This window comes from Ranitomeya variabilis, chromosome 2 (genome assembly GCF_051348905.1).
Source record: "Ranitomeya variabilis isolate aRanVar5 chromosome 2, aRanVar5.hap1, whole genome shotgun sequence".
Classification (NCBI taxonomy): Eukaryota; Metazoa; Chordata; class Amphibia; order Anura; family Dendrobatidae; genus Ranitomeya; species Ranitomeya variabilis.
In genome coordinates, this window is record NC_135233.1 from 224,369,512 (window position 1) to 224,393,308 (window position 23,797).

The following is a 23,797-nucleotide window of genomic DNA, read 5'->3' on the forward strand; positions in this document are numbered from 1 at the left end:
TTATGTAGAATAATGTAAAATGAAGTTAAAACAGGTGGGATTACGAAAGTCATAAATATAGCAATATTAAAGGGGTACTGTACAAATAAGCGATCAGTGTGGGTCTGACTGTTCGGGACCCCCCACTCATTGTGTTTCTAAGAATGCGGCCCAGAGGAGCCAAGTGAAGCATAGGCCACTCATGTCTACGGCACTGTTAAAGGTTAACCGAGTGCAGAGCTCACTCATTGTGGTGATCGGTGGGAGGGTCACAAAAACATCCACTGATGAGCAGAAATAAGGGGGGGGGGGGGTGGTCAGGCAACGTGCTCATCTAGTAGGTCCCGGGAGTCGGATCCCTACTAGAAATACCCTTTAAAAGGAAATCTGGCAGCAGGTCTTTGCTATTTACATATTTGCATGATGTAAGGACAGAGAACTTGATTCCAGCAAAGGGTCACTTGATATTTTAATAAAATCAGTGTTTTATCAGCAGGATATTATCATTACAGGACTAGGGGTCCTGTGCCAGGCAGTCCAGCTAATCCGTGTAACCCCACCCCCAGCACTGATTGGCAATTTACTGTCAATATACAGTGTACACAGAAAGCAGCCAATCAGAGGCGGGGTTATACACGGCTCAGTATTCCGAGCACTGCTAGATTTGCAGCAGAGAAAACAATCAGGCCATCACAACTACTTCTCACTGTAAACTAAGTGACATGTCACCTAGAATCAGGGTCTCTGTCCCTACATCATTGTACTGTAGCAAAAACCTGTCGTCAGATTCATTGTAACATCCCTCAAATTATGTGATGTTCTAACTCCCAAATATGGCTGCTCTCTGAGGATCAGAGGTCCAAAATGTCAGTAAGTTAGCACACTTTGCTAAAAGGGATATTGCCATCTCGGACACTTATGGCATGTGTCTGATAGATACAAGTCCCAGATCTGTGTCTCGCGCCTACAGAGCGGGACCCATCCTGAATGGAGAGGCGCCGATTGTCTCTATTCCCCTCTGGGAGCTGCGGATTTAGCGGAGCAGCATCAGATTCCCAGCCAAGTGGGGGAAAGGTAACGCAGCTCCCAGCTTCTATGTATAACCCCACGGATCTGGATTTAGGCGCTTCCTGCTTTTTATTACGTGCGGCCCAAATAACTGCCTTATGGTGTCATCAAGAAAAAGGCCGGAAATGATGGACTCTGCATGCCATCCACACATCAGCATTTGTGATCCCCGTGCGCTAACTTTGCGTCCATCAACTAGCCCATACGTTCACTACTCCTTTCTCCACTTATGAGACGCTTCTCTCATTTCCCTCTGCCTCCTGAACTCACCATTCCCTATTCAAAATTTGCTAATAGTCGAGACTGCACAAAACTAGAAGTACTGCCCACACACTCAGGGATCAGATTACAACTACCTTATAATGGAGAAAGAAGGGAAGAGCACTTGCTTTAAATAAGTGTTTATCTCAACCCAGAGCTGGATTCATAGCTACACTGCTCAGTGCCGCTGTAGAATTTGCTCCATGCTGCTTTTGAACATATGCTGCATACAGACAGGAGAGCAGGAGTCCCAAATATCTGTTTATGCTCTGAATAAGAAACAGTAGATCAGCAGTCTCCACTCACTAGCCTAAAGACTACTAAAAAGACAAAGATAGACACTGACACAACAAACTGAAGCCAGAAGAAGGCTGAAAATGAATAACTCCCCATGTCATCCACACATCGAAGTCACAACAGAATTTGTTATCTTCATGCATTAACTTTGCATCTATCAACTAGCCCATAAGTTCACTGCTCCTTTCTCCACTTATGAGCCAGTCTTCATCCCAACCCCCTCTACCTCCTGAACGCATCATTCCCTATGAAAAACTGCTAATCTGCATATTGCTCAAAACTAGAATTATTTTGGCACACAGGGATCACATTAGTGCTGACTATTAACAGAGAGAGAAAAAGGGAAAAGCAGTGTTTCTCTCACCCCCAGAGCTGGATTCACAGCTACACTGCTCAATACCGCTGTATAATTCGCTCCATGCTGCTGAAAATGTGCTACATGCAGACAGAAGAGCAGGAGTCCCTGAGGTCTGTGTGTGCCCTGAATAGAAGACACATCGCACTCAGCTCAGAGGCGACGAAGACTGCAGCCAGGGGACAGGGATTTTCCAAAAGCAGAAGACCCCTTTAAGCTTCTCTTCAGCTTTTCAATTCTGTGTTTTTACAGCAAGTCAATGAGAAATCCACATTGTTCTTCAAAAAGGTGCAGATTTTCAGATTTTGGGGATGTGAATGACAGGAGCTTTACGGCACGCAGCCGACGTCGGCTTTCGAGACAGATCACAAAAAATAAACATAACTAGTCTTAGCAGTCATAGTAAAGGTTTGTGAGGATTCCTAGATTATCTTTCCACTAAAGAAAAGACTCAACGTGTGAATGTAAAACATCAAGGGTTCAAATCCACAAACTATTTTTACAAAATTTGGTTCAAAAAGGGAGGAAAGGGAGCAAAAACTCACCGCCCGGCTGCAGTTTGAACCCCCCCATACTAGCCCTTCCCGGGTACAGTGCTGAGTCTATGTCGCTGCTCCCATTGTCTGTTATTGTCTGCAGCATGAACATTACGTCAACAGCGCTGCAGCCAGTCGGCTTTCTTAGCAATTTGAGCCATCAACTCAGGCAGATCCACTGTGCAATAACTAGCACTAGAAGCATCACTGGACCTGAGAAGGGTGAGCAAATGAAAGGTTTTTGTTTTTTTTACATTTAGAGGGGTTGTCAAGGCTTGAGGTTAAAGTCTGCAGTCACTATGTGATTTGCATACTTACAGCCACATTCCGAATAGACTTGTCCGGCCTTGCTCCACTCACTTGTATTGAGAGAGGTTGTACACGTCTAGTTGGCATGTGACAGCATGTATGTAAATCATATACAGTGTCTTGCGAAAGTATTCGGCCCCCTGGAACTTTTCAACCTTTTTCCACATATCATGCTTCAAACATAAAGATACCAAATGTAAATTTTTGGTGAAGAATCAACAACAAGTGGAACACAATTGTGAAGCTGAACGAAATGTATTGGTTATTTTAGGCTACGTTCACATTTGCGGTCAGCGCCGCAGCGTCGGGCGCCGCAGCGGCGCCGCATGCGTCATGCGCCCCTATATTTAACATGGGGGCGCATGGACATGCGTTGTGCTGCGTTTTGCGCCGCATGGCCGCAAGCGTTGGACGCAAGAAACGCTTCAAGTTGCATTTTTTTTGCGTCCAACTTTCGGCCAAAAAGGACGCATGCGGCGCAAAACGCAGCGTTTTAGCGTGCGTTTTGGCGCGTTTTTGTTTGCGTTGTGCGCTGCGGCGCCGACGCTGCGGCGCACAACGCAAATGTGAACGTAGCCTTAAATGTTTGTGGAAATTCAAAAACTGAAAAGTGGGGCATGCAATATTATTCGGCCCCTTTACTTTCAGTGCAGCAAACTCACTCCAGAAGTTCATTGTGGATCTCTGAATGATCCAATGTGTCCTAAATGCCTAATGATGATAAATATAATCCACCTGTGTGTAATCAAGTCTCCGTATAAATGCACCTGCTCTGTGATAGTCTCAGGGTTCTGCTTGAAGCACAGAGAGCATCATGAAGACCAAGGAACACAACAGGCGGGTCCGTGATACTGTTGTGAAATTTAAAGCCGGATTTGGATACAAAATGATTTCCAAAACTTTAAACATCCCAAGGAGCACTGTGCAAGCGATCATATTGAAATGGAAGGAGTATCACACCACTGCAAATCTACCAAGACCCGGCCGTCCCTCTAAACTTTCATCTCAAACAAGGAGAAGACTGATCAGAGATGCAGCCAAGAGGCCCATGATCACTCTGGATGAACTGCAGAGATCTACAGCTGAGGTGGGACAGTCTGTCCATAGGACAACAATCAGTCGTACACTGCACAAATCTGGCCTTTATGGAAGAGTGGCAAGAAGAAAGCCTTTTCTCAAAGATATCCATAAAGAGTGTCGTTTAAAGTTTGCAACAAGCCATCAAACATGTGGAAGAAGGTGCTCTGGTCAGATGAAACCAAAATCGAACTTTTTGGCAACAATGCCAAACGATATGTTTGGCATAAAGGCAACACAGCTCATCACCCTGAACACTCCATCCCCACTGTCAAACATGGTGGTGGCAGCATCATGGTTTGGGCCTGCTTTTCTTCAGCAGGGACAGGGAAGATGGTTAAAATTGATGGGAAGATGGATGGAGCCAAATACAGGACCATTCTTGAAGAAAACCTGTTGGAGTCTGCAAAAGACCTGAGACTGGGACGGAGATTTGTCTTCCAACAAGACAATGATCCCAAACATACAGCAAAATCTACAATGGAATGGTTCACAGATAAACGTATCCAGGTGTTAGAATGGCCAAGTCAAAGTCCAGACCTCAATCCAATCGAAGATCTGTGGAAAGAGCTGAAAACTGCTGTTCACAAACGATCTCCATCAAACCTCACTGAGCTCGAGCTGTTTGCCAAGGAAGAATGGGCAAGAAATTCAGTCTCTGGATGTACAAAACTGATAGAGACATACCCCAAGCGACTTGCAGCTGTAATCGCAGAAAAAGGTGGCGCAACAAAGTATTAAGTTAAAGGGGCCGAATAATATTGCACGCCCCACTTTTCAGTTTTTGAATTTCCACAAAAATTTAAAATAAACAAAAAATTTCATTCAACTTCACAATTGTGTTCCACTTGTTGATGATTCTTCACCAAAAATTTACATTTGGTATCTTTATGTTTGAAGAATAATATGTGGGAAAAGGTTGAAAAGTTCCAGGAGGCCGAATACTTTCGCAAGGCACTGTAATTGAGGTCACACGATTGCCTGGTATTTGCGAATCCCAACAGTGTGCAGTGTGTGCGCTGTAAGGATTGAAAAGTCTGCAGTCACATAATAGCGTCTGCAGATTCTAACCTCAATCCCCTTGAAGTAAGCTTAGTGCCAAATGATGATGGTCTGTGTGTACCTAATTTCTATATTAGTACAACCTAATTTACCCATAAAAACAAGGCAACCTATCAGACAGGTCCTTTCAAAATGAAAATTGTCGTGGCGATCACCTGATTGCCTCGAGACCTGTAATGTGGCCGAGAAACAAAGAGTTGTAACCATGTGTTACGTGGGGTGTAATTTCCCTTTTTACCACCGAGACTCCTCGTTGTAGTCTGGTGGGCATCGACCCTAACGAGAGCCGTTTGGCTACATACAGTGTCCACACCCTCAGAATTTTTATGGCACAGTTGCCAAATTAGAGTCATTTAGCAGTAATTGGTGCTGGGACGCTTCTGATTTCTAGCATGAAGGGAACATATCGCTGGTTAATGGGTTATTCCCAACATTGATAGGTAGGAGTCCGACCACTGGAAGTGGAATTGGAGCTTGACAATGGCGCCCTGAAATGCGCCGTCAGAATGGAAAGGTGGCAGTGCATGGGTACCAGCTCTCTATGCATTTGGTATGGGACTGATGGCGACGTCCAACAGTGCAGTAGTGAATGACCGGATGTCCAACAGTGTAGTAGGGAATGAACGGAGTCACCGCTACATTCATGCAGGGCATAGTTCTCGAAATTGGCCTCCCATCGATCTGCAAGTTATCACTTTCAATTTGTGGATAGGTGATTAAGACTTCTTCCCAACATTAAACATTGAAGAATGGTGACCCCCTTCAAAGGATTGCACGGACGCTCTACGTCAAAGACGAAAACTCACAAACGACAGACCAGGCTCTTGATCCGTGACGTGGCGGAGGGGTATACATTTGCTGAAGTTTGTGAGCAACTTTCCAAATATCCTTAACTGAACTTGACAATTACTTAATAATGGTGGATCAAGTTTCCCCATAAATTTTTGGTTTTGCTCGGTGTCCGTCACTCCCACACTCAGTCCAAAATCTCTCGATATGGTCAGTTTTAGCCCTTGCAGAAATGTCTAGAATACTTTTTTAATAGTTTGGCTGAGTTATTTAGCATTACTGAGGGCACTAGGGCACATTTGATGCCTCCATATTGATCCATGAATCTCAGCCTTCGGATTTGGGAGCTTCACTTCCATCTTGTGCTCCACACAGGAGTGTTCTACGGTGTCGGCACGAGACCACAGACATGTGCGAATGAAAGGGGCAATGATGGTGGTTCTAGCATTAGAAGATTTGATGAAACATATACCACCTGCCTACTCATACACCCCATTCTTTACAGTTTGAAGTTCCCGCAGAGTTTAATAAATTGTTGGATGGTTTCCACTTAACACAAAAAGATGCCAAATTGGCAGAGATCCCGCCCTGCTCCTCTTATGTCCCCAGGTACGCGACAGGTCTTAAATAAGTATTTGTGAGACTAATTGCCAAAGGAAGTTTTGAGGAATAGCCAGGAGGTTTAACGACTCAAACAGGTCCATCCAGTCCGGCAACATATTTCTGTAACATGAGGAATAAATAATTCCACAAACCCTATTTAAGGCACGATGGAGGAGGTGATGGCGGCACCAAGAGCAAACTACTCAGTGAGTCAGAAGAATAGACCGAAAGGAATACTCCCCGAGGTGAGATGAGGATTTAGTACCGAGATCTGAGAATTACAAAGTTTAATCATACTAAAGAAAATGTATTGGGACACACGTCTTGTATTCAGTATACTCATTAGTCCCCTTAATGTATAACATCCAGCTCATCGTCCCTCAGTGTATAACCTCCGGCCCCATGCCCCCTGTGTATAACCTGCGGCCCCTTGGAGTGCTGTCTGCCCTCACGAACATGTTACAGCATGGCTGGTGGTCCAGATATCACTGATACCAGCACTGTCCTGTAATAGAACCCACCGGGGTAACAAGTCCGTTCATGACATTTCTTCCATCATAAATCTTCCCCTATCTCCTGTGAGTGATATTATTGAGAAGTGGAAGGAACCGCGGCAACTCAGCCACGAAGTGGAGACCCCATAATGTTACAGAGCGGAGGGCCGAGTGCTCAGGAGCAGAGGGCAGAAAAGTCACCAACGCTCTGCTGACTCCATATCTGCAGAGTCCAGACCTCCTCTGGTATAACAGTAGCACAAACACTGCGCTCCCGCCGGGAGCTTCATGGCAGAGCAGCTGCACGCAGCCGTACTTCAACAAACACAAGGCCAAGCGTCAGATGGAGTGGTGTAAAGTCGCCATCACTGGACTCTGGAGGAGACGAGTTCTGTGCAGTGACGGAACACACTTCTGTATCCGGCATCTGATGGACGAGTCTGGGTTTGGTGAATGCCAGGAGAACGTTACCCCCTGACTGCACTGTGCCCGCTGTACAGATGGTGGAGGAGGGATAATACTATGAGGTTATTTTTCAGGGGTCGGCCTCAGTTTCTTAGTTCCAGTGAAGGGAAATCTAAAATGTTTCAGCACAAGACATTGTGGATAATTGTACCTTCAGCCTTGTGGGAACAGTTTGGGGAGGACTTTTTTCTGTTCCCCATGACTGTGCCCAGTGCACAAGCTCCATACAGAGATGGAGGGGGAGTTTGGTAGAAGAACATGAGCGACTACACAGAGCCCGGACCTCAGCCCCATATATCACCTATAATGGAGATTGGAAGCCCAGTATCTGATCTCACAAAACCTCTTTTGGATGAAGGGGCAAAAATCCCCAAAGACGCCTTCATAAGCTTGTTGAAATCCTTCCCAGAAGAGCGGGAGTTGTTATATCTGCAGGGGGGGGCGACTCCATATTAAGGTCTGTGGCTGTTGTATGGGAGGTCAGTAAAGCCCCCTTTATTAGGTGTAGTGCACTGTCCCTCACTTTAAAGAGGACCAGTAATCCTCCCCTCCAAAGCTCATATCAAAGGCCTCACTTCGTACCCTTCTCTGTTTCTGTCCACAGATGGGTGCCTCATGTATGATGATGTCATGTATAAAGTCTCCGTTAGGTGTCAGAAATCGCGTGGGATGGTCACTAATGTGGTCACATGATGACACAACAAACTCAAAAAAAATCTGAACCTGCTAGATTTTAGGTCGTGGTTCACACTTTGCCTGCAGAGACCTTAATGCTGTTCCCAGGCGACTGCAACAAGTCTGAGGAACAGCCAAACTTCACCTTTAAAATACTTAGGGGGGGGGGGGGGGGGCGGCATTTTTTGGTCAGGCGACTCACTATGTAAAGCTAGAATTATTGAGGGTCATATCCAGTGGCGTAACTTGAAACTCATGTGCCCCGATGCGAAAGCTCCAACGGGGCCCCCAAATATTTTAAACCTTTAATAGCAATAGTCTTTTTGTATAGGCCAAAGGGACTTTTAGGGCCCCCTAGGCTCCAGGGCCCGGGTGTGATTGCAATCCCTGCACCTGTTGTAGTTACGCCCCTGTCATATCCTGGGGATTTATCTGGTCAACGTGACACCAGAACATTTTGTACTCTAGTCCTACGCTGACCAGACGAGGTCAAAGCCTTCTTTAGTGGACCCAAGTCAAACATTATTTTTGAAGGTTTAGCACTAACTACATTGCGAATCCCTTAGGAATGGCTTAGAAATGACCAGACCCTCCATTTACTGCTGGTCAAATGAACCAAAGCCCAACACGTCCATTAACACACTCATTTATCACAAGGCCATCGCCATAACCAATCCTCTCCATATGTGTTGGTGAACCCAACAGACTTCACTATCTACCATTGTAAAAGGTATGGTGACAGCCCACCAGTTCCTAAGTCAGCCAGGTGACATTGTAACCAGCTCGATCCTTTCCTGTGAGACAAGTCGTGTCCGAGGGAGCCGTTCATTCCTTCCTGCCCACTAAAATGACATGTCAATTGGGCCAGACAAAACGTGCATGTTACCAAACTGTCGGTGGCTTTCAGGACCATGGCTGGTCCTATCTCATCCAGGGTTTTTTTCTCCTTTATATCCACATTCATGTCTTAAAACAGGGAATACTCATTTCTAATAATAACCCTCAGCTGAGAAAAAGAAAGAAAAAAAAACAAAAAAAACACTTTGATAAAAATGTTCTAGATGGAATTTGCCCTTGGTGAAGAAATGAAGCTTCAGCCTTGACCTGGTGTCCAGGACACACAGTCCATGAAAACAGCTAACCGTGGGCAAAAGTGCAAAACACGATATCGATCGCAAATTGCAGGTGATTAGGATAAACTTCATAGAAAGTCATAGGGCAATGGAGAATATACTACACTGTTTTATGGGAAAAACTTTAAAGGATCTTAGATATTGGTTATCTCATCAGGACACGTTGAATACCGAGCCTCATAAACCGTGAGCCTTACGACCTTGTAGAATTGGCAGGTTTTGGAGTATCGTTAAGATGTGAAAGGCATGGAAAACGTTAATTAGGGAACATCACACAGACCACCCAGGCGACATGTCACTTCTTTGATGCATAGACAAGTAAAAAAAAAAAAAAAAAAGGTCCACATGGACCGAGTATGTCGACGAGAGAAGGAAGAGCAAACGAGGTTGCTTAACTTATGAGGTTGCACTTTGTTGGGGACAACTCCACTGAAGGCCAAAATAAGAAGTCCATCATTCTGGAAACATCCTCATTCATTCACCAGCTGAGTAATGTTGAACAGAGACGGGAGGATACAAAAAAAAAAAAAAAACTCTAGAACACAACGAGTTTCAGGGCTCAAACGGCTCCTTTTTTCCAGCGACATAGCTAAACCTATCTGGTCTCGGTCACTTGAGAAAGGGGCCTTTTGAAAGGTCTTTTAGAGATAGTTTAAAAAAGTTTTTAACTTTAATTCCTTCTTTTGCGACCAAGACAGTCAAATATATATATTTTTAGTAATGCCGATCTAAGCGTCACATATGGTTGGACTTATTTGATACGGAATACACTCCAAAAAAAATAAAAAAAAAATTCAAAAAAGATCTGACTCATTTCTGCCAAAAGTCATAGATTTCTTACAGCTTTACAAAAAAAAAAAAACACAATGTAAAAATACTTTTAGAACCTTTTTGCATTTTTTTTACACGGTAAAAGAGTTGTATTTTACAGTACAGTGAGTGAATGGAGGAAATCTAAGAAAGTACCTCACCCAGAATTGACATGCTGATTTAGAAATCCACACCTCAGGTCAATTTTCTGCCTGGAAAATATCCAACTTTGTATCTTTTTGAGAATTTTCTATCTGAAAGTCCAGATGGAAAATTTGCAGTAATTACAAGACGCGTGATTATAACTGATTGACAAAAAAAAAAAATTTGAAGAACTTCTTCAACGAGAAGTTTAATTTGTGAGAAACTGTAACCAGATTTGTTTTTCCATGAACTAATTAGCCCTTTCTTATTCTGGAGGCATCAAAGCTGACGAGTGACTCCCAGAGTCAGTCTGCTGCTGGTAAGACAGACGATGAGCACCACAAATGTTTCAAGTCTACGGTTTCCCGCAAAAATTCCATTTTACTCGAGTAACCACTAGAGACGGGAGCGATAATTCAATTAAAACCTTAAACATCCCGACAAATGAGAAGCATCTGGATGAACACTCCCTGCGGTCCCGAGTTCAGAAGATCAGAGGTTGGTTATGGACATTCACAGAGACCATATGGTTGACCCATAGATTGAAGAAGAGCATGACCAAAATAATCTTTGTTGGATCAATAAAACTATATTTTTGGCCATGGTGGTAGGAGAAGCAGGCAGAAGCTCTTCTCATCAGGAAAATCCATCATGGAAGATCTACTTTAGATGGTCCAACTACCGTTCGGCTAATGATCATTGGGTAAGAAGGTGCGGAGACCGTATGGTTGACCCAGAGATCGAAGAAGAGCGGGACCAAAATATTCTTTGCTGGATCAATAAAAGTATATTTTTGGCCATGGTGGTAGAAGAAGCAGGCAGAAGCTCTTCTCATCAGGGAAATCCATCATGGAAGATCTACTTTAGATGGTCCAACAACCGTTGGGCTAACGATCATTGGGTAAGAAGGTGCTTTCGAAAAATAAAGATCTTTCATGGGCAAGAAACTTGTAACACAAAAGTTTTTTGTTTTTAAATGGATGTGTTGTTTCCAAAAGATGATGGTTAGTTATCAATAGGCCAAGATGATTGGTTGTTTTACCCAACGAGATACAGTGTCGGATAAGATGACTTATTTGGTTGCCAAGTTAGGTTTCATCCATATGGCTGCGCTAGACATATCAATAATGAGCAATCATTAATATTAACCATAAGGGGGCTGTCCATTGAGAAGTCATCGCCTATCCACTAGGGAGGTGATATCTTACAGATCTGTGAGCTGGGACCAACACCTACCAGAAGGGGCACTAATACTAATATTAGAATGGAGAATAAGTGCACACGCCCGGCCGCAGCACCATTCATTCCCTATGGGGCTGCAATCTTTTTTTCGGCAATCCTGTAGAGAATGAATGGAGCGGTGGTTCAGCACATGTGCACTACTGATCCATTTTGTCGAAGATAAAAGTGCCCTGTTCTGCTGATCAGCTGGACCCCACCAATCAATAAGTTATCGAATTTCCTGTGATTACGTGATAATCTACTGTGCCTTGAAAAAGTATTCATACCCTGTGAACTTTTCCACATTTTTTCACTTTACACCCATAAAATTAAATGCCCCCTGTAGTTTGATATCACTAAATTAAATCTTAAACCTTATGTTTGTGGGTGTAACGGGTGTGAATACTTTTCTACGGCTCTGTATCTTCACTAGACAACCCCTTTAAGGTATCCATACACATTACACGCATTATATAACGAGCTAACGATCTAATGTTCACAGAGGTGTCACAACCTTCCTCTGTGGCAGATATCAAAGAGAAAAAAAAGAAGGCCACGCATGTTTTAGTCCAACATGTCCATTTTTTTTGTAATCTGGAAAGATCTCATAACGGCTTCCTTCTCCTACGTAAAAAAAAACATAATATGGCCAAAGTGTTCTCAGTCTACAGAGGGAATCTAAATAATTTGGGTGTATCATCTTCAAACTTGAAGAATTTCTCGATGGGACAAAACGATGACCAAGTTATGAGAAAAGTAAAATAATCCCGCCACCTTGCGTGCTATAAACCACCGTTACTGGTGAAATGTCAGTTCTCGCCTCCCAAATCTGGGGGGACGGCGCAGCCGTAATACAAACAAGATGCGCTATATATTTTTTCCATTAATTTATATTCCGAAAAGCTCCAACACAACTATTATATGACAAAATCATCAGCTGATCTGTTAATTTGGGCATTTTCTGCCCTTCACGAGCTTCTGCTCTCCCCCAGCATCAGTGCCTTACCCGGTCTCACAGCAGCGGCAGCACAGATTATTGCTCACATGATACAGCTAATGGTCCCTGCCTGGTGACAGGTGAAAGATAACAGCTATGTACGGGACAGGCAGGAACTACTAATTTGGTCGGGGTCTAACTGCTGAGACCCCCCATAGATTGCTTGTGCTTTATGTTGGACAGAAGAAGCATTTACAAGCGCTGCTGCTCATCAGTGTCTGTTGGACTGACCAGGATGGATGGGTGCAGCACTTGAACGCACCGACTTGAAACACAAGGGGGGTCGCAGGTCCCATCTAGTAATTATCACCTATCCTGTGGCTCAGTGCCCCTTCGTGATAACCAAAAACCTCTTTAAAAAGGGGTTGCCCGGTGAAAGCAAGATATCAAATACCACAGGGATCGGTGAGGCTCTGACCGACGCAGAGACGCAGGGATCTGACAGTTGAGCAGACGCGGGGAACCGACCGACTAGGCAACTCGGGGATCTGACCGACAAAGAGAAGCGGGGATCCAACCGTCGAGGAGCAGCACGGCACATACTTAACCGCCGTTCACATCATTCCCTTTCTTGGTGCTGAGCGCTATGCTGGGCTCTTTCCGGCAGCCCCGTAAAGAATGAACACAAAAATGGTCGGGGGTCCAACCTGCCACTCCATTATAACAGGGACAGAAGTGCCCAGTCAGGGACAAGAAGTTTTGTCATTCTGTCCCAGTGGTCTGACCACAACTGATCAGCAAGCTATCACCCACCCTGTACATAGGTGATGACCTAATTTCACCAACCACCTTAATGATCTGAACTTTCAGTCTGGGTCTTGAAAGTCTGGAATATGGTTAAGAATCTTGGATGTAAAACAAGTGCAAAAAATAAAAAAAGGCTCAAATTATGCTCAGGCCCAATGTGCATATTGCAAGTCCAACATAACCCATCACAAGTTGCCCACCTCACCTTATGGCCTCCATAGAAGGCAATCTCTTCGGAGTTGGCCACCACTCGCGAGTGCATGTACCGCAGCTCTCCTTTCCTTCTCGCTTCTTCTGCTACGAGCTTCCCAAATTTCGGGGAGCAGCCCCTCAGCACTTTAGCTGTGATGACCACCACGAGTCCCGCTATGGCAGACGGCCAGCCCGTATTGGCTCCCTTGGATTTGGCTGTACTAAGCAACGTGTAAGTAGTCACGATGACGTCCAGCACTGGTTTGGTCAGGTTGGAATACAGATGGGCCACAGAGCTGGCAAAGGCCACCACGTCTTCCGTCAAAGACTGGTCAGGGTTGCGCAGTCGTCCATCCATGTTGCTCACCCTGTAGTAAGTCTGGTTTCCAAAGTACAGCTTGTAAGCGTGGGCCACCAAACGGGTGCGAAATGCCAGACTGAGCTGACCCTCCAGGTAGCGGATGGCGCTGTTGATGAAGGTGGCGGGCAGGGCGATCAGCAACCATTTTAACAGCTGAAAAACAAAACTTGCCGGCCGCTTCTTTACAATACATCGGGTCAGGCGTCCGTCCAGCTGAGCCACGTACACCGAGAGGAAAGTCCTGGAGATCAGGGCGGCCGAGTGCAACACCAGCAACCCAAACTCTTTACATGCCAACTTGGGGAACAGCAGCCGGAGCAGACGGACGAGTCTACGGAAGAATACCCTATTCACCCCGGTCCTTTCATACCCGGACTGGCCGGAGGCAGAAGACGAGGAGCCTTCACTTTTCTGGAGTCCATTAGGAGTTTTATGTTTTTCCGAGGAGTGAAGGTAGAGATGTTTCAACACAGGGTACAGCCGGCGGGCGCCATATGTGGCCACTGCCAGTGCTGCCACTCGCTTCAGGACCGCGGCCCGGGTGACAGGGGACGGACAAACCTGGATCATTGTAAGTGTATGGGTGGGCCGGGGTATCCCCTGGGGTGTATGTGCAGGAGGGGGCGCTCTCCAGACTACAGGTTTGAGTGTGCATACATATTGTACGAGAAAACCTGTGGATATGGAAATCCTCCCGAGAGTCTGAGGCCGGAGGTTTTACATAGGAAATGCTTACTCTGCAGGTGTCAGTCGCTATATCTTCACTGCCTGTATAGTGCGAGAGTAGATATAGATCGACCTGTGTGTGCACTACAGGTGTAGATACAGCCCTATGTGTGCAGTACAGGGGTATATACAGCCCTATGTGTGAAGTAGATGTGTATACAGCCCTAGGTGTGCAGTACAGGTGTAGATACAGCCCTAGGTGTGCAGTACAGGTGTAGATACAGCCCTAGGTGTGCAGTACAGGTGTAGATACAGCCCTAGGTGTGAAGTACAGGTGTGTATACAGCCCTAGGTGTGCACTACAGGTGTGTATACAGTCCTATGTGTGCACTACAGGTGTATATACCGCCCTATGTGTGCAGTACAGGTGTATATACCGCCCTAGGTGTGCAGTACAGCTGTATATACCGCCCTAGGTGTGCACTACAGGTGTGTATACAGCCCTAGGTGTGCATTACAGGTGTATATACCGCCCTAGGTGTGCACTACAGGTGTATACAGCCCTAGGTGTGCAGTACAGGTGTATATACAGCCCTAGGTGTGTACTACAGGTGTATATACAGCCCTAGGTGTGCAGTACAGGTGTATATACAGCCCTAAGTGTGCAGTACAGGTGTATATACAGCCCTAGGTGTGCAGTACAGGTATATACAGCCCTAGGTGTGCACTACAGGTGTATACAGCCCTAGGTGTGCAGTACAGGTGTATATACCGCCCTATGTGTGCACTACAGGTGTGTATACCGCCCTAGGTGTGCACTACAGGTGTGTATACCGCCCTAGGTGTGCACTACAGGTATATACAGCCCTAGGTGTGCACTACAGGTATATACAGCCCTAGGTGTGCAGTACAGGTATATACAGCCCTAGGTGTGCAGTACAGGTATATACAGCCCTAGGTGTGCACTACAGGTGTGTATACAGCCCTAGGTGTGCAGTACAGGTGTATACAGCCCTATGTGTGCACTACATGTGTATACAGCCCTAGGTGTGCACTACAGGTGTATATACAGCCCTAGGTGTGCAGTACAGGTGTATACAGCCCTAGGTGTGCAGTACAGGTATATACAGCCCTAGGTGTGCAGTACAGGTATATACAGCCCTAGGTGTGCACTACAGGTGTGTATACAGCCCTAGGTGTGCAGTACAGGTGTATACAGCCCTATGTGTGCACTACATGTGTATACAGCCCTAGGTGTGCACTACAGGTGTATATACAGCCCTAGGTGTGCAGTACAGGTGTATACAGCCCTAGGTGTGCAGTACAGGTGTATATACAGCCCTAGGTGTGCACTACAGGTGTATATACAGCCCTAGGTGTGCAGTACATGTGTATACAGCCCTAGGTGTGCACTACAGGTGTATATACAGCCCTATGTGTGCACTACAGGTGTATATACAGCCCTAGGTGTGCACTACAGGTGTATATACCGCCCTAGGTGTGCACTACAGGTGTATATACAGCCCTAGGTGTGCACTACAGGTGTATATACAGCCCTAGGTGTGCACTACAGGTGTATACAGCCCTAGGTGTGCAGTACAGGTGTATATACAGCCCTAGGTGTGCACTACAGGTGTATACAGCCCTAGGTGTGCACTACAGGTGTATACAGCCCTAGGTGTGCAGTACAGGTGTATATACAGCCCTAGGTGTGCACTACATGTGTATACAGCCCTAGGTGTGCAGTACAGGTATATACAGCCCTAGGTGTGCACAGCCATCACCAGATGTATACAGGTGTGTATCTAGGCTTCCTTGCAGTCAGCGCTATCTGGTGCCTCTATACATAGCACTGACTATAGGGCACAGCTGCCGCTAGGAGCAGTCACATGTCGGCCGCCAGCACTGCTGCCGCATGAATTCTAGGGCTCCTGTATATAGAAGTGTATGTGCAGCGTGTGTGGGTGAATATGTCCCTCCCCGGTACCTGTCCCCGCCGCCCTCCTGCTCGCAGCAGCCGCTGTCCGGAGCCTCAGGTGTCACTACTTCCCGTTTTTGTCCCCTGAGCTGCTGTCACCGTCACTTACTGCTGGTAACGGAGCCGGCGGATGGCCACGCCCACACAGGCAGCTGACAGCAGAACGGGCGAATAGGAGGCGTTGAAGGGAGGGAGTCAGAACCACAAGTGGGCGGAGCTATGGTGACCTACGTGTGACTGGGCTTCTAATCAGGATTTGCCAGGCATCATGGTGTCGGGTTTGGCTTCAAAGGCTCCGCCCCCTTAGTTCCACTTCTGGGGAAACATTTCATTCACTTAACTTTATTGAAAAGAACGTTGAGCAACAAGTGACGTCATGCATAGTAGGTGATGCTTATGGAATTGTGAGAAAAAAGGAGAGAGTAGTTCTACTGGGGAAGATTTATTTAATGGTGTAAAGTTATCCACCTGTCTCCCATAACTTTTGGAGCTCAGGTAAAGTTTAGAAAACTGTAAAAAAAAAAAAGTCTATAACCAATAGCACCCAATCACAGCAAAGCTTTCATTTTTCAGAGCAACTATTATTTTTTACAGTTTCGGAAACTTCCTGTGACTTATAGAAATTCAAAAGTAAAATCAAAGTGTCTGTCTGCCCCTGATATCTCCATAGCTGGCCTTCAGCCCCCCCGATATCTCCACAACTGTCCTCCTGCCCCAATATCTCCACAACTGTCCTCCTTCCCCCGATATCTCCACAACTGCCCTCCTGCCCCCTATATCTCCACAACTGTCCTCCTGCCCCCAATATCTCCACAACTGTCCTCCTTCCCCCGATATCTCCACAACTGCCCTCCTGCCCCCTATATCTCCACAACTGTCCTCCTGCCCCCAATATCTCCATAACTGTCCTTCTACCCCCGATATCTCCATAACTGTGCTCCAGCCCCCGATATCTCCATATCTGTTCTCCTGCCCCCGATATGTCCACAACTGTCCTCCTGCCCCCGATATCTCCACAACTGTGTTTCTGTCCCCGATATATCTCCACAACTGTCCTTGTGCCCCGGATATCTCCACAACTGTGCTCCAGCCCCCGATATCTCCACAACTGTCCTTATGCCCCGGATATCTCCACAACTAAGCTCCAGCCCCCGATATCTCCACAGCTGTCCTCGTGCCCACGATATCTCCACAACTGTTCTCCTACCCCCGATATCTCCACAACTGTCCTCCTGCCCCCGATATCTCCACAACTGTCCTCCTGCCCCGATATCTCCACAACTGTCCTCCTGCCCCCGATATCTCCACAACTGCCCTCCTGCCCCCTATATCTCCACAACTGTCCTCCTGCCCCCGATATCTCCATAACTGTTCTCCTGCCCCCGATATGTCCACAACTGTCCTCCTGCCCCCAATATCTCCACAAATGTCCTCCTGCCCCCGATATCTCCATAACTGTCCTCCTACCCCTGTTATCTCCATAACTGTGCTCCAGCCCCCGATATCTCCATATCTGTTCTCCTGCCCCCGATATGTCCACAACTGTCCTCCTGCCCCCGATATCTCCACAACTGTGTTTCTGCCCCCGATATATCTCCACAACTGTCCTCGTGCCCCGGATATCTCCACAACTGTGCTCCAGCCCCCGATATCTCCACAACTGTCCTTGTGCCCCGGATATCTCCACAACTGTGCTCCAGCCCCGGATATCTCCACAACTGTACTCCAGCCCCCGATATCTCCACAACTGTGCTCCAGCCCCCGATATCTCCACAGCTGTCCTCGTGCCTACGATATCTCCACAACTGTTCTCCTACCCCGATATCTCCATAACTGTCCTCCTACCCCTGATATCTCCATAACTGTGCTCCAGCCCCCGATATCTCCATATCTGTTCTCCTGCCCCCGATATGTCCACAACTGTCCTCCTGCCCCCGATATCTCCACAACTGTGTTTCTGCCCCCGATATATCTCCACAACTGTCCTTGTGCCCCGGATATCTCCACAACTGTGCTCCAGCCCCCGATATCTCCACAACTGAACTTGTGCCCCGGATATCTCCACAACTGTGCTCCAGCCCCCGATATCTCCACAGCTGTCCTCGTGCCCACGATATCTCCACAACTGTTCTCCTACCCCCGATATCTCCACAACTGTCCTCCTGCCCCCGATATCTCCACAACTGTCCTCCTGCCCCGATATCTCCACAACTGTCCTCCTGCCCCCGATATCTCCACAACTGCCCTCCTGCCCCCTATATCTCCACAACTGTCCTCCTGCCCCCGATATCTCCATAACTGTCCTCCTACCCCTGATATCTCCATAACTGTGCTCCAGCCCCCGATATCTCCATATCTGTTCTCCTGCCCCCGATATGTCCACAACTGTCCTCCTGCCCCCAATATCTCCACAACTGTCCTCCTGCCCCCGATATCTCCATAACTGTCCTCCTACCCCTGATATCTCCATAACTGTGCTCCAGCCCCCGATATCTCCATATCTGTTCTCCTGCCCCCGATATCTCCACAACTGTGTTTCTGCCCCCGATATATCTCCACAACTGTCCTCGTGCCCCGGATATCTCCACAACTGTGCTCCAGCCCCCGATATCTCCACAACTGTCCTTATGCCCCCGATATCTCCACAGCTGTCCTCGTGCCCACGATATCTCCACAACTGTTCTCCTACCCCCGATATCTCCACAACTGTCCTCTTGCCCCGATATCTCCACAACTGTCCTCCTGCCCCCGATATCTACACAACTGCCCTCCTGCCGCCTATATCTCCACAACTGTCCTCCTGCCCCCGATATCTCCATAACTGTCCTCCTACCCCTGATATCTCCATAACTGTGCTCCAGCCCCCGATATCTCCATATCTGTCCTCCTGCCCCCGATATCTCCACAACTGTGTTTCTGCCCCCGATATATCTCCACAACTGTCCTTGTGCCCCGGATATCTCCACAACTGTGCTCCAGCCCCCGATATCTCCACAACTGTCCTTGTGCCACGGATATCTCCACAACTGTGGTCCAGCCCCCGATATCTCCACAGCTGTCCTCGTGCCCACGATATCTCCACAACTGTTCTCCTACCCCCGATATCTCCACAACTGTCCTCCTGCCCCGATATCTCCACAACTGTCCTCCTGCCCCCGATATCTCCACAACGGCCCTCCTGCCCCCTATATCTCCACAACTGTCCTCCTGCCCCTGATATCTCCATAACTGTCCTCCTACCCCTGATATCTCCATAACTGTGCTCCAGCCCCCGATATCTCCATATCTGTTCTCCTGCCACCAATATGTCCCCAACTGTCCTCCTGCCCCCAATATCTCCACAACTGTCCTCCTGCCCCCGATATCTCCATAACTGTCCTCCTACCCCTGATATCTCCATAACTGTGCTCCAGCCCCCGATATCTCCATATCTGTTCTCCTACCCCCGATATGTCCACAACTGTCCTCCTGCCCCCGATATCTCCACAACTGTGTTTCTGCCCCCGATATATCTCCACAACTGTCCTCGTACCCCGGATATCTCCACAACTGTGCTCCAGCCCCTGATATCTCCACAACTGACCTTATGCCCCCGATATCTCCACAGCTGTCCTCGTGCCCACGATATCTCCACAACTGTTCTCCTACCCCCGATATCTCCACAACTGTCGTCCTGCCCCGATATCTCCACAACTGTCCTCCTGCCCCCGATATCTCCACAACTGCCCTCCTGCCCCCTATATCTCCACAACTGTCCTCCTGCCCCCGATATCTCCATAACTGTCCTCCTACCCCTAATATCTCCATAACTGTGCTCCAGCCCCCGATATCTCCATATCTGTTCTCCTGCCCCCGATATGTCCACAACTGTCCTCCTGCCCCCGATATCTCCACAACTGTGTTTCTGCCCCCGATATATCTCCACAACTGTCCTTGTGCCCCGGATATCTCCACAACTGTGCTCCAGCCCCCGATATCTCCACAACTGTCCTTGTGCCACGGATATCTCCACAACTGTGGTCCAGCCCCCGATATCTCCACAGCTGTCCTCGTGCCCACGATATCTCCACAACTGTTCTCCTACCCCCGATATCTCCACAACTGTCCTCCTGCCCCCGATATCTCCACAACTGTCCTCCTGCCCCCGATATCTCCACAACTGTCCTCCTGCCCCGATATCTCCACAACTGTCCTCCTGCCCCCGATATCTCCACAACTGCCCTCCTGCCCCCTATATCTCCACAACTGTCCTCCTGCCCCCGATATCTCCATAACTGTTCTCCTGCCCCCGATATGTCCACAACTGTCCTCCTGCCCCCAATATCTCCACAAATGTCCTCCTGCCCCCGATATCTCCATAACTGTCCTTCTACCCCTGTTATCTCCATAACTGTGCTCCAGCCCCCGATATCTCCATATCTGTTCTCCTACCCCCGATATCTCCACAACTGTCCTCCTGCCCCCGATATCTCCACAACTGTCCTCCTGCCCCGATATCTCCACAACTGTGCTCCAGCCCCCGATATCTCCATATCTGTTCTCCTGCCCCCGATATGTCCACAACTGTCCTCCTGCCCCCGATATCTCCACAACTGTGTTTCTGCCCCCGATATATCTCCACAACTGTCCTTGTGCCCCGGATATCTCCACAACTGTGCTCCAGCCCCCGATATCTCCACAACTGTCCTTGTGCCACGGATATCTCCACAACTGTGGTCCAGCCCCCGATATCTCCACAGCTGTCCTCGTGCCCACGATATCTCCACAACTGTTCTCCTACCCCCGATATCTCCACAACTGTCCTCCTGCCCCGATATCTCCACAACTGTCCTCCTGCCCCCGATATCTCCATAACTGTCCTCCTACCCCTGATATCTCCATAACTGTGCTCCAGCCCCCGATATCTCCATATCTGTTCTCCTGCCCCCGATATGTCCACAACTGTCCTCCTGCCCCCAATATCTCCACAACTGTCCTCCTGCCCCCGATATCTCCATAACTGTCCTCCTACCCCTGATATCTCCATAACTGTGCTCCAGCCCCCGATATCTCCATATCTGTTCTCCTACCCCCGATATGTCCACAACTGTCCTCCTGCCCCCGATATCTCCACAACTGTGTTTCTGCCCCCGATATATCTCCACAACTGTCCTCGTGCCCCGGATATCTCCACAACTGTGCTCCAGCCCCTGATATCTCCACAACTGTCCTTATGCCCCCGATATCTCCACAGCTGTCCTCGTGCCCACGGTATCTCCACAACTGTTCTCCTACCCCCGATATCTCCACAACTGTCGTCCTGCCCCGATATCTCCACAACTGTCCTCCTGCCCCCGATATCTCCACAACTGCCCTCCTGCCCCCTATATCTCCACAACTGTCCTCCTGCCCCCGATATCTCCATAACTGTCCTCCTACCCCTGATATCTCCATAACTGTGCTCCAGCCCCCGATATCTCCATATCTGTTCTCCTGCCCCCGATATGTCCACAACTGTCCTCCTGCCCCCGATATCTCCACAACTGTGTTTCTGCCCCCGATATATCTCCACAACTGTCCTTGTGCCCCGGATATCTCCACAACTGTGCTCCAGCCCCCGATATCTCCACAACTGTCCTTGTGCCACGGATATCTCCACAACTGTGGTCCAGCCCCCGATATCTCCACAGCTGTCCTCGTGCCCACGATATCTCCACAACTGTTCTCCTACCCCCGATATCTCCACAACTGTCCTCCTGCCCCCGATATCTCCACAACTGTCCTCCTGCCCCCGATATCTCCACAACTGTCCTCCTGCCCCGATATCTCCACAACTGTCCTCCTGCCCCCGATATCTCCACAACTGCCCTCCTGCCCCCTATATCTCCACAACTGTCCTCCTGCCCCCGATATCTCCATAACTGTTCTCCTGCCCCCGATATGTCCACAACTGTCCTCCTGCCCCCAATATCTCCACAAATGTCCTCCTGCCCCCGATATTTCCATAACTGTCCTCCTACCCCTGTTATCTCCATAACTGTGCTCCAGCCCCCGATATCTCCATATCTGTTCTCCTACCCCCGATATCTCCACAACTGTCCTCCTGCCCCCGATATCTCCACAACTGTCCTCCTGCCCCGATATCTCCACAACTGTCCTCCTGCCCCCGATATCTCCACAACTGCCCTCCTGCCCCCTATATCTCCACAACTGTCCTCCTGCCCCCGATATCTCCATAACTGTCCTCCTACCCCTGATATCTCCATAACTGTGCTCCAGCCCCCGATATCTCCATATCTATTCTCCTGCCCCCGATATGTCCACAACTGTCCTCCTGCCCCCAATATCTCCACAACTGTCCTCCTGCCCCCGATATCTCCATAACTGTCCTCCTACCCCTGATATCTCCATAACTGTGCTCCAGCTCCCGATATCTCCATGTCTGTTCTCCTGCCCCCGATATGTCCACAACTGTCCTCCTACCCCCGATATCTCCACAACTGTGTTTCTGCCCATGATATATCTCCACAACTGTCCTCGTGCCCCGGATATCTCCACAACTGTGCTCCAGCCCCCGATATCTCCACAACTGTCCTTGTGCCCCAGATATCTCCACAACTGTGCTCCAGCCCCCGATATCTCCACAGCTGTCCTCGTGCCCACGATATCTCCACAACTGTTCTCCTACCCCCGATATCTCCACAACTGTCCTCCTACCCCTGATATCTCCATAACTGTGCTCCAGCCCCCGATATCTCCATATCTGTTCTCCTGCCCACGATATGTCCACAACTGTCCTCCTGCCCCCGATATCTCCACAACTGTGTTTCTGCCCCCGATATATCTCCACAACTGTCCTCATGCCCCGGATATCTCCACAACTGTGCTCCAGCCCCCGATATCTCCACAACTGTCCTTATGCCCCCGATATCTCCACAGCTGTCCTCGTGCCCACGATATCTCCACAACTGTTCTCCTACCCCCGATATCTCCACAACTGTCCTCTTGCCCCGATATCTCCACAACTGTCCTCCTGCCCCCGATATCTCCACAACTGCCCTCCTGCCCCCTATATCTCCACAACTGTCCTCCTGCCCCCGATATCTCCATAACTGTCCTCCTACCCCTGATATCTCCATAAGTGTGCTCCAGCCCCCGATATCTCCATATCTGTTCTCCTGCCCCCGATATGTCCACAACTGTCCTCCTGCCCCCGATATCTCCACAACTGTGTTTCTGCCCCCGATATATCTCCACAACTGTCCTTGTGCCCCGGATATCTCCACAACTGTGCTCCAGCCCCCGATATCTCCACAACTGTCCTTGTGCCACGGATATCTCCACAACTGTGGTCCAGCCCCTGATATCTCCATATCTGTTCTCCTGCCCCCGATATGTCCACAACTGTCCTCCTGCCCCCAATATCTCCACAACTGTCCTCCTGCCCCCGATATCTCCATAACTGTCCTCCTACCCCTGATATCTCCATAACTGTGCTCCAGCCCCCGATATCTCCATATCTGTTCTCCTGCCCCCGATATGTCCACAACTGTCCTCCTGCCCCCGATATCTCCACAACTGTGTTTCTGCCCCCGATAT

The 23,797-nt window shown here is 48.3% G+C and overlaps 1 protein-coding gene and 1 long non-coding RNA gene across 3 annotated transcripts in view; one reads left to right on the forward strand and one right to left on the reverse strand.

The window, feature by feature from the left end:
* ABCD1 (ATP binding cassette subfamily D member 1) overlaps positions 1-16,324 on the reverse strand; it is a 43,353-nt gene extending 27,029 nt beyond the window's left edge. The window contains exons 1-2 of one of the 2 annotated variants that reach the window (XM_077283774.1): positions 15,370-16,324; positions 13,228-14,651 (exon numbers count right to left, since the gene is read on the reverse strand). In XM_077283774.1, the coding sequence (XP_077139889.1) occupies positions 13,228-14,145 (918 nt within the window). In that variant the 5' untranslated portion in view covers positions 14,146-14,651; positions 15,370-16,324. Of the gene's footprint in view, positions 1-13,227; positions 15,128-15,369 lie in introns of those variants that run through there. The other variant, XM_077283773.1, reaches the window with a different exon arrangement.
* Positions 15,221-16,137, forward strand: LOC143805034 (uncharacterized). Its single transcript, XR_013221162.1, has 4 exons — positions 15,221-15,334; positions 15,391-15,452; positions 15,815-15,890; positions 16,009-16,137. It is a non-coding gene; the product is annotated as an uncharacterized LOC143805034 (long non-coding RNA).
* Positions 16,325-23,797: the final 7,473 nt, after the last annotated feature.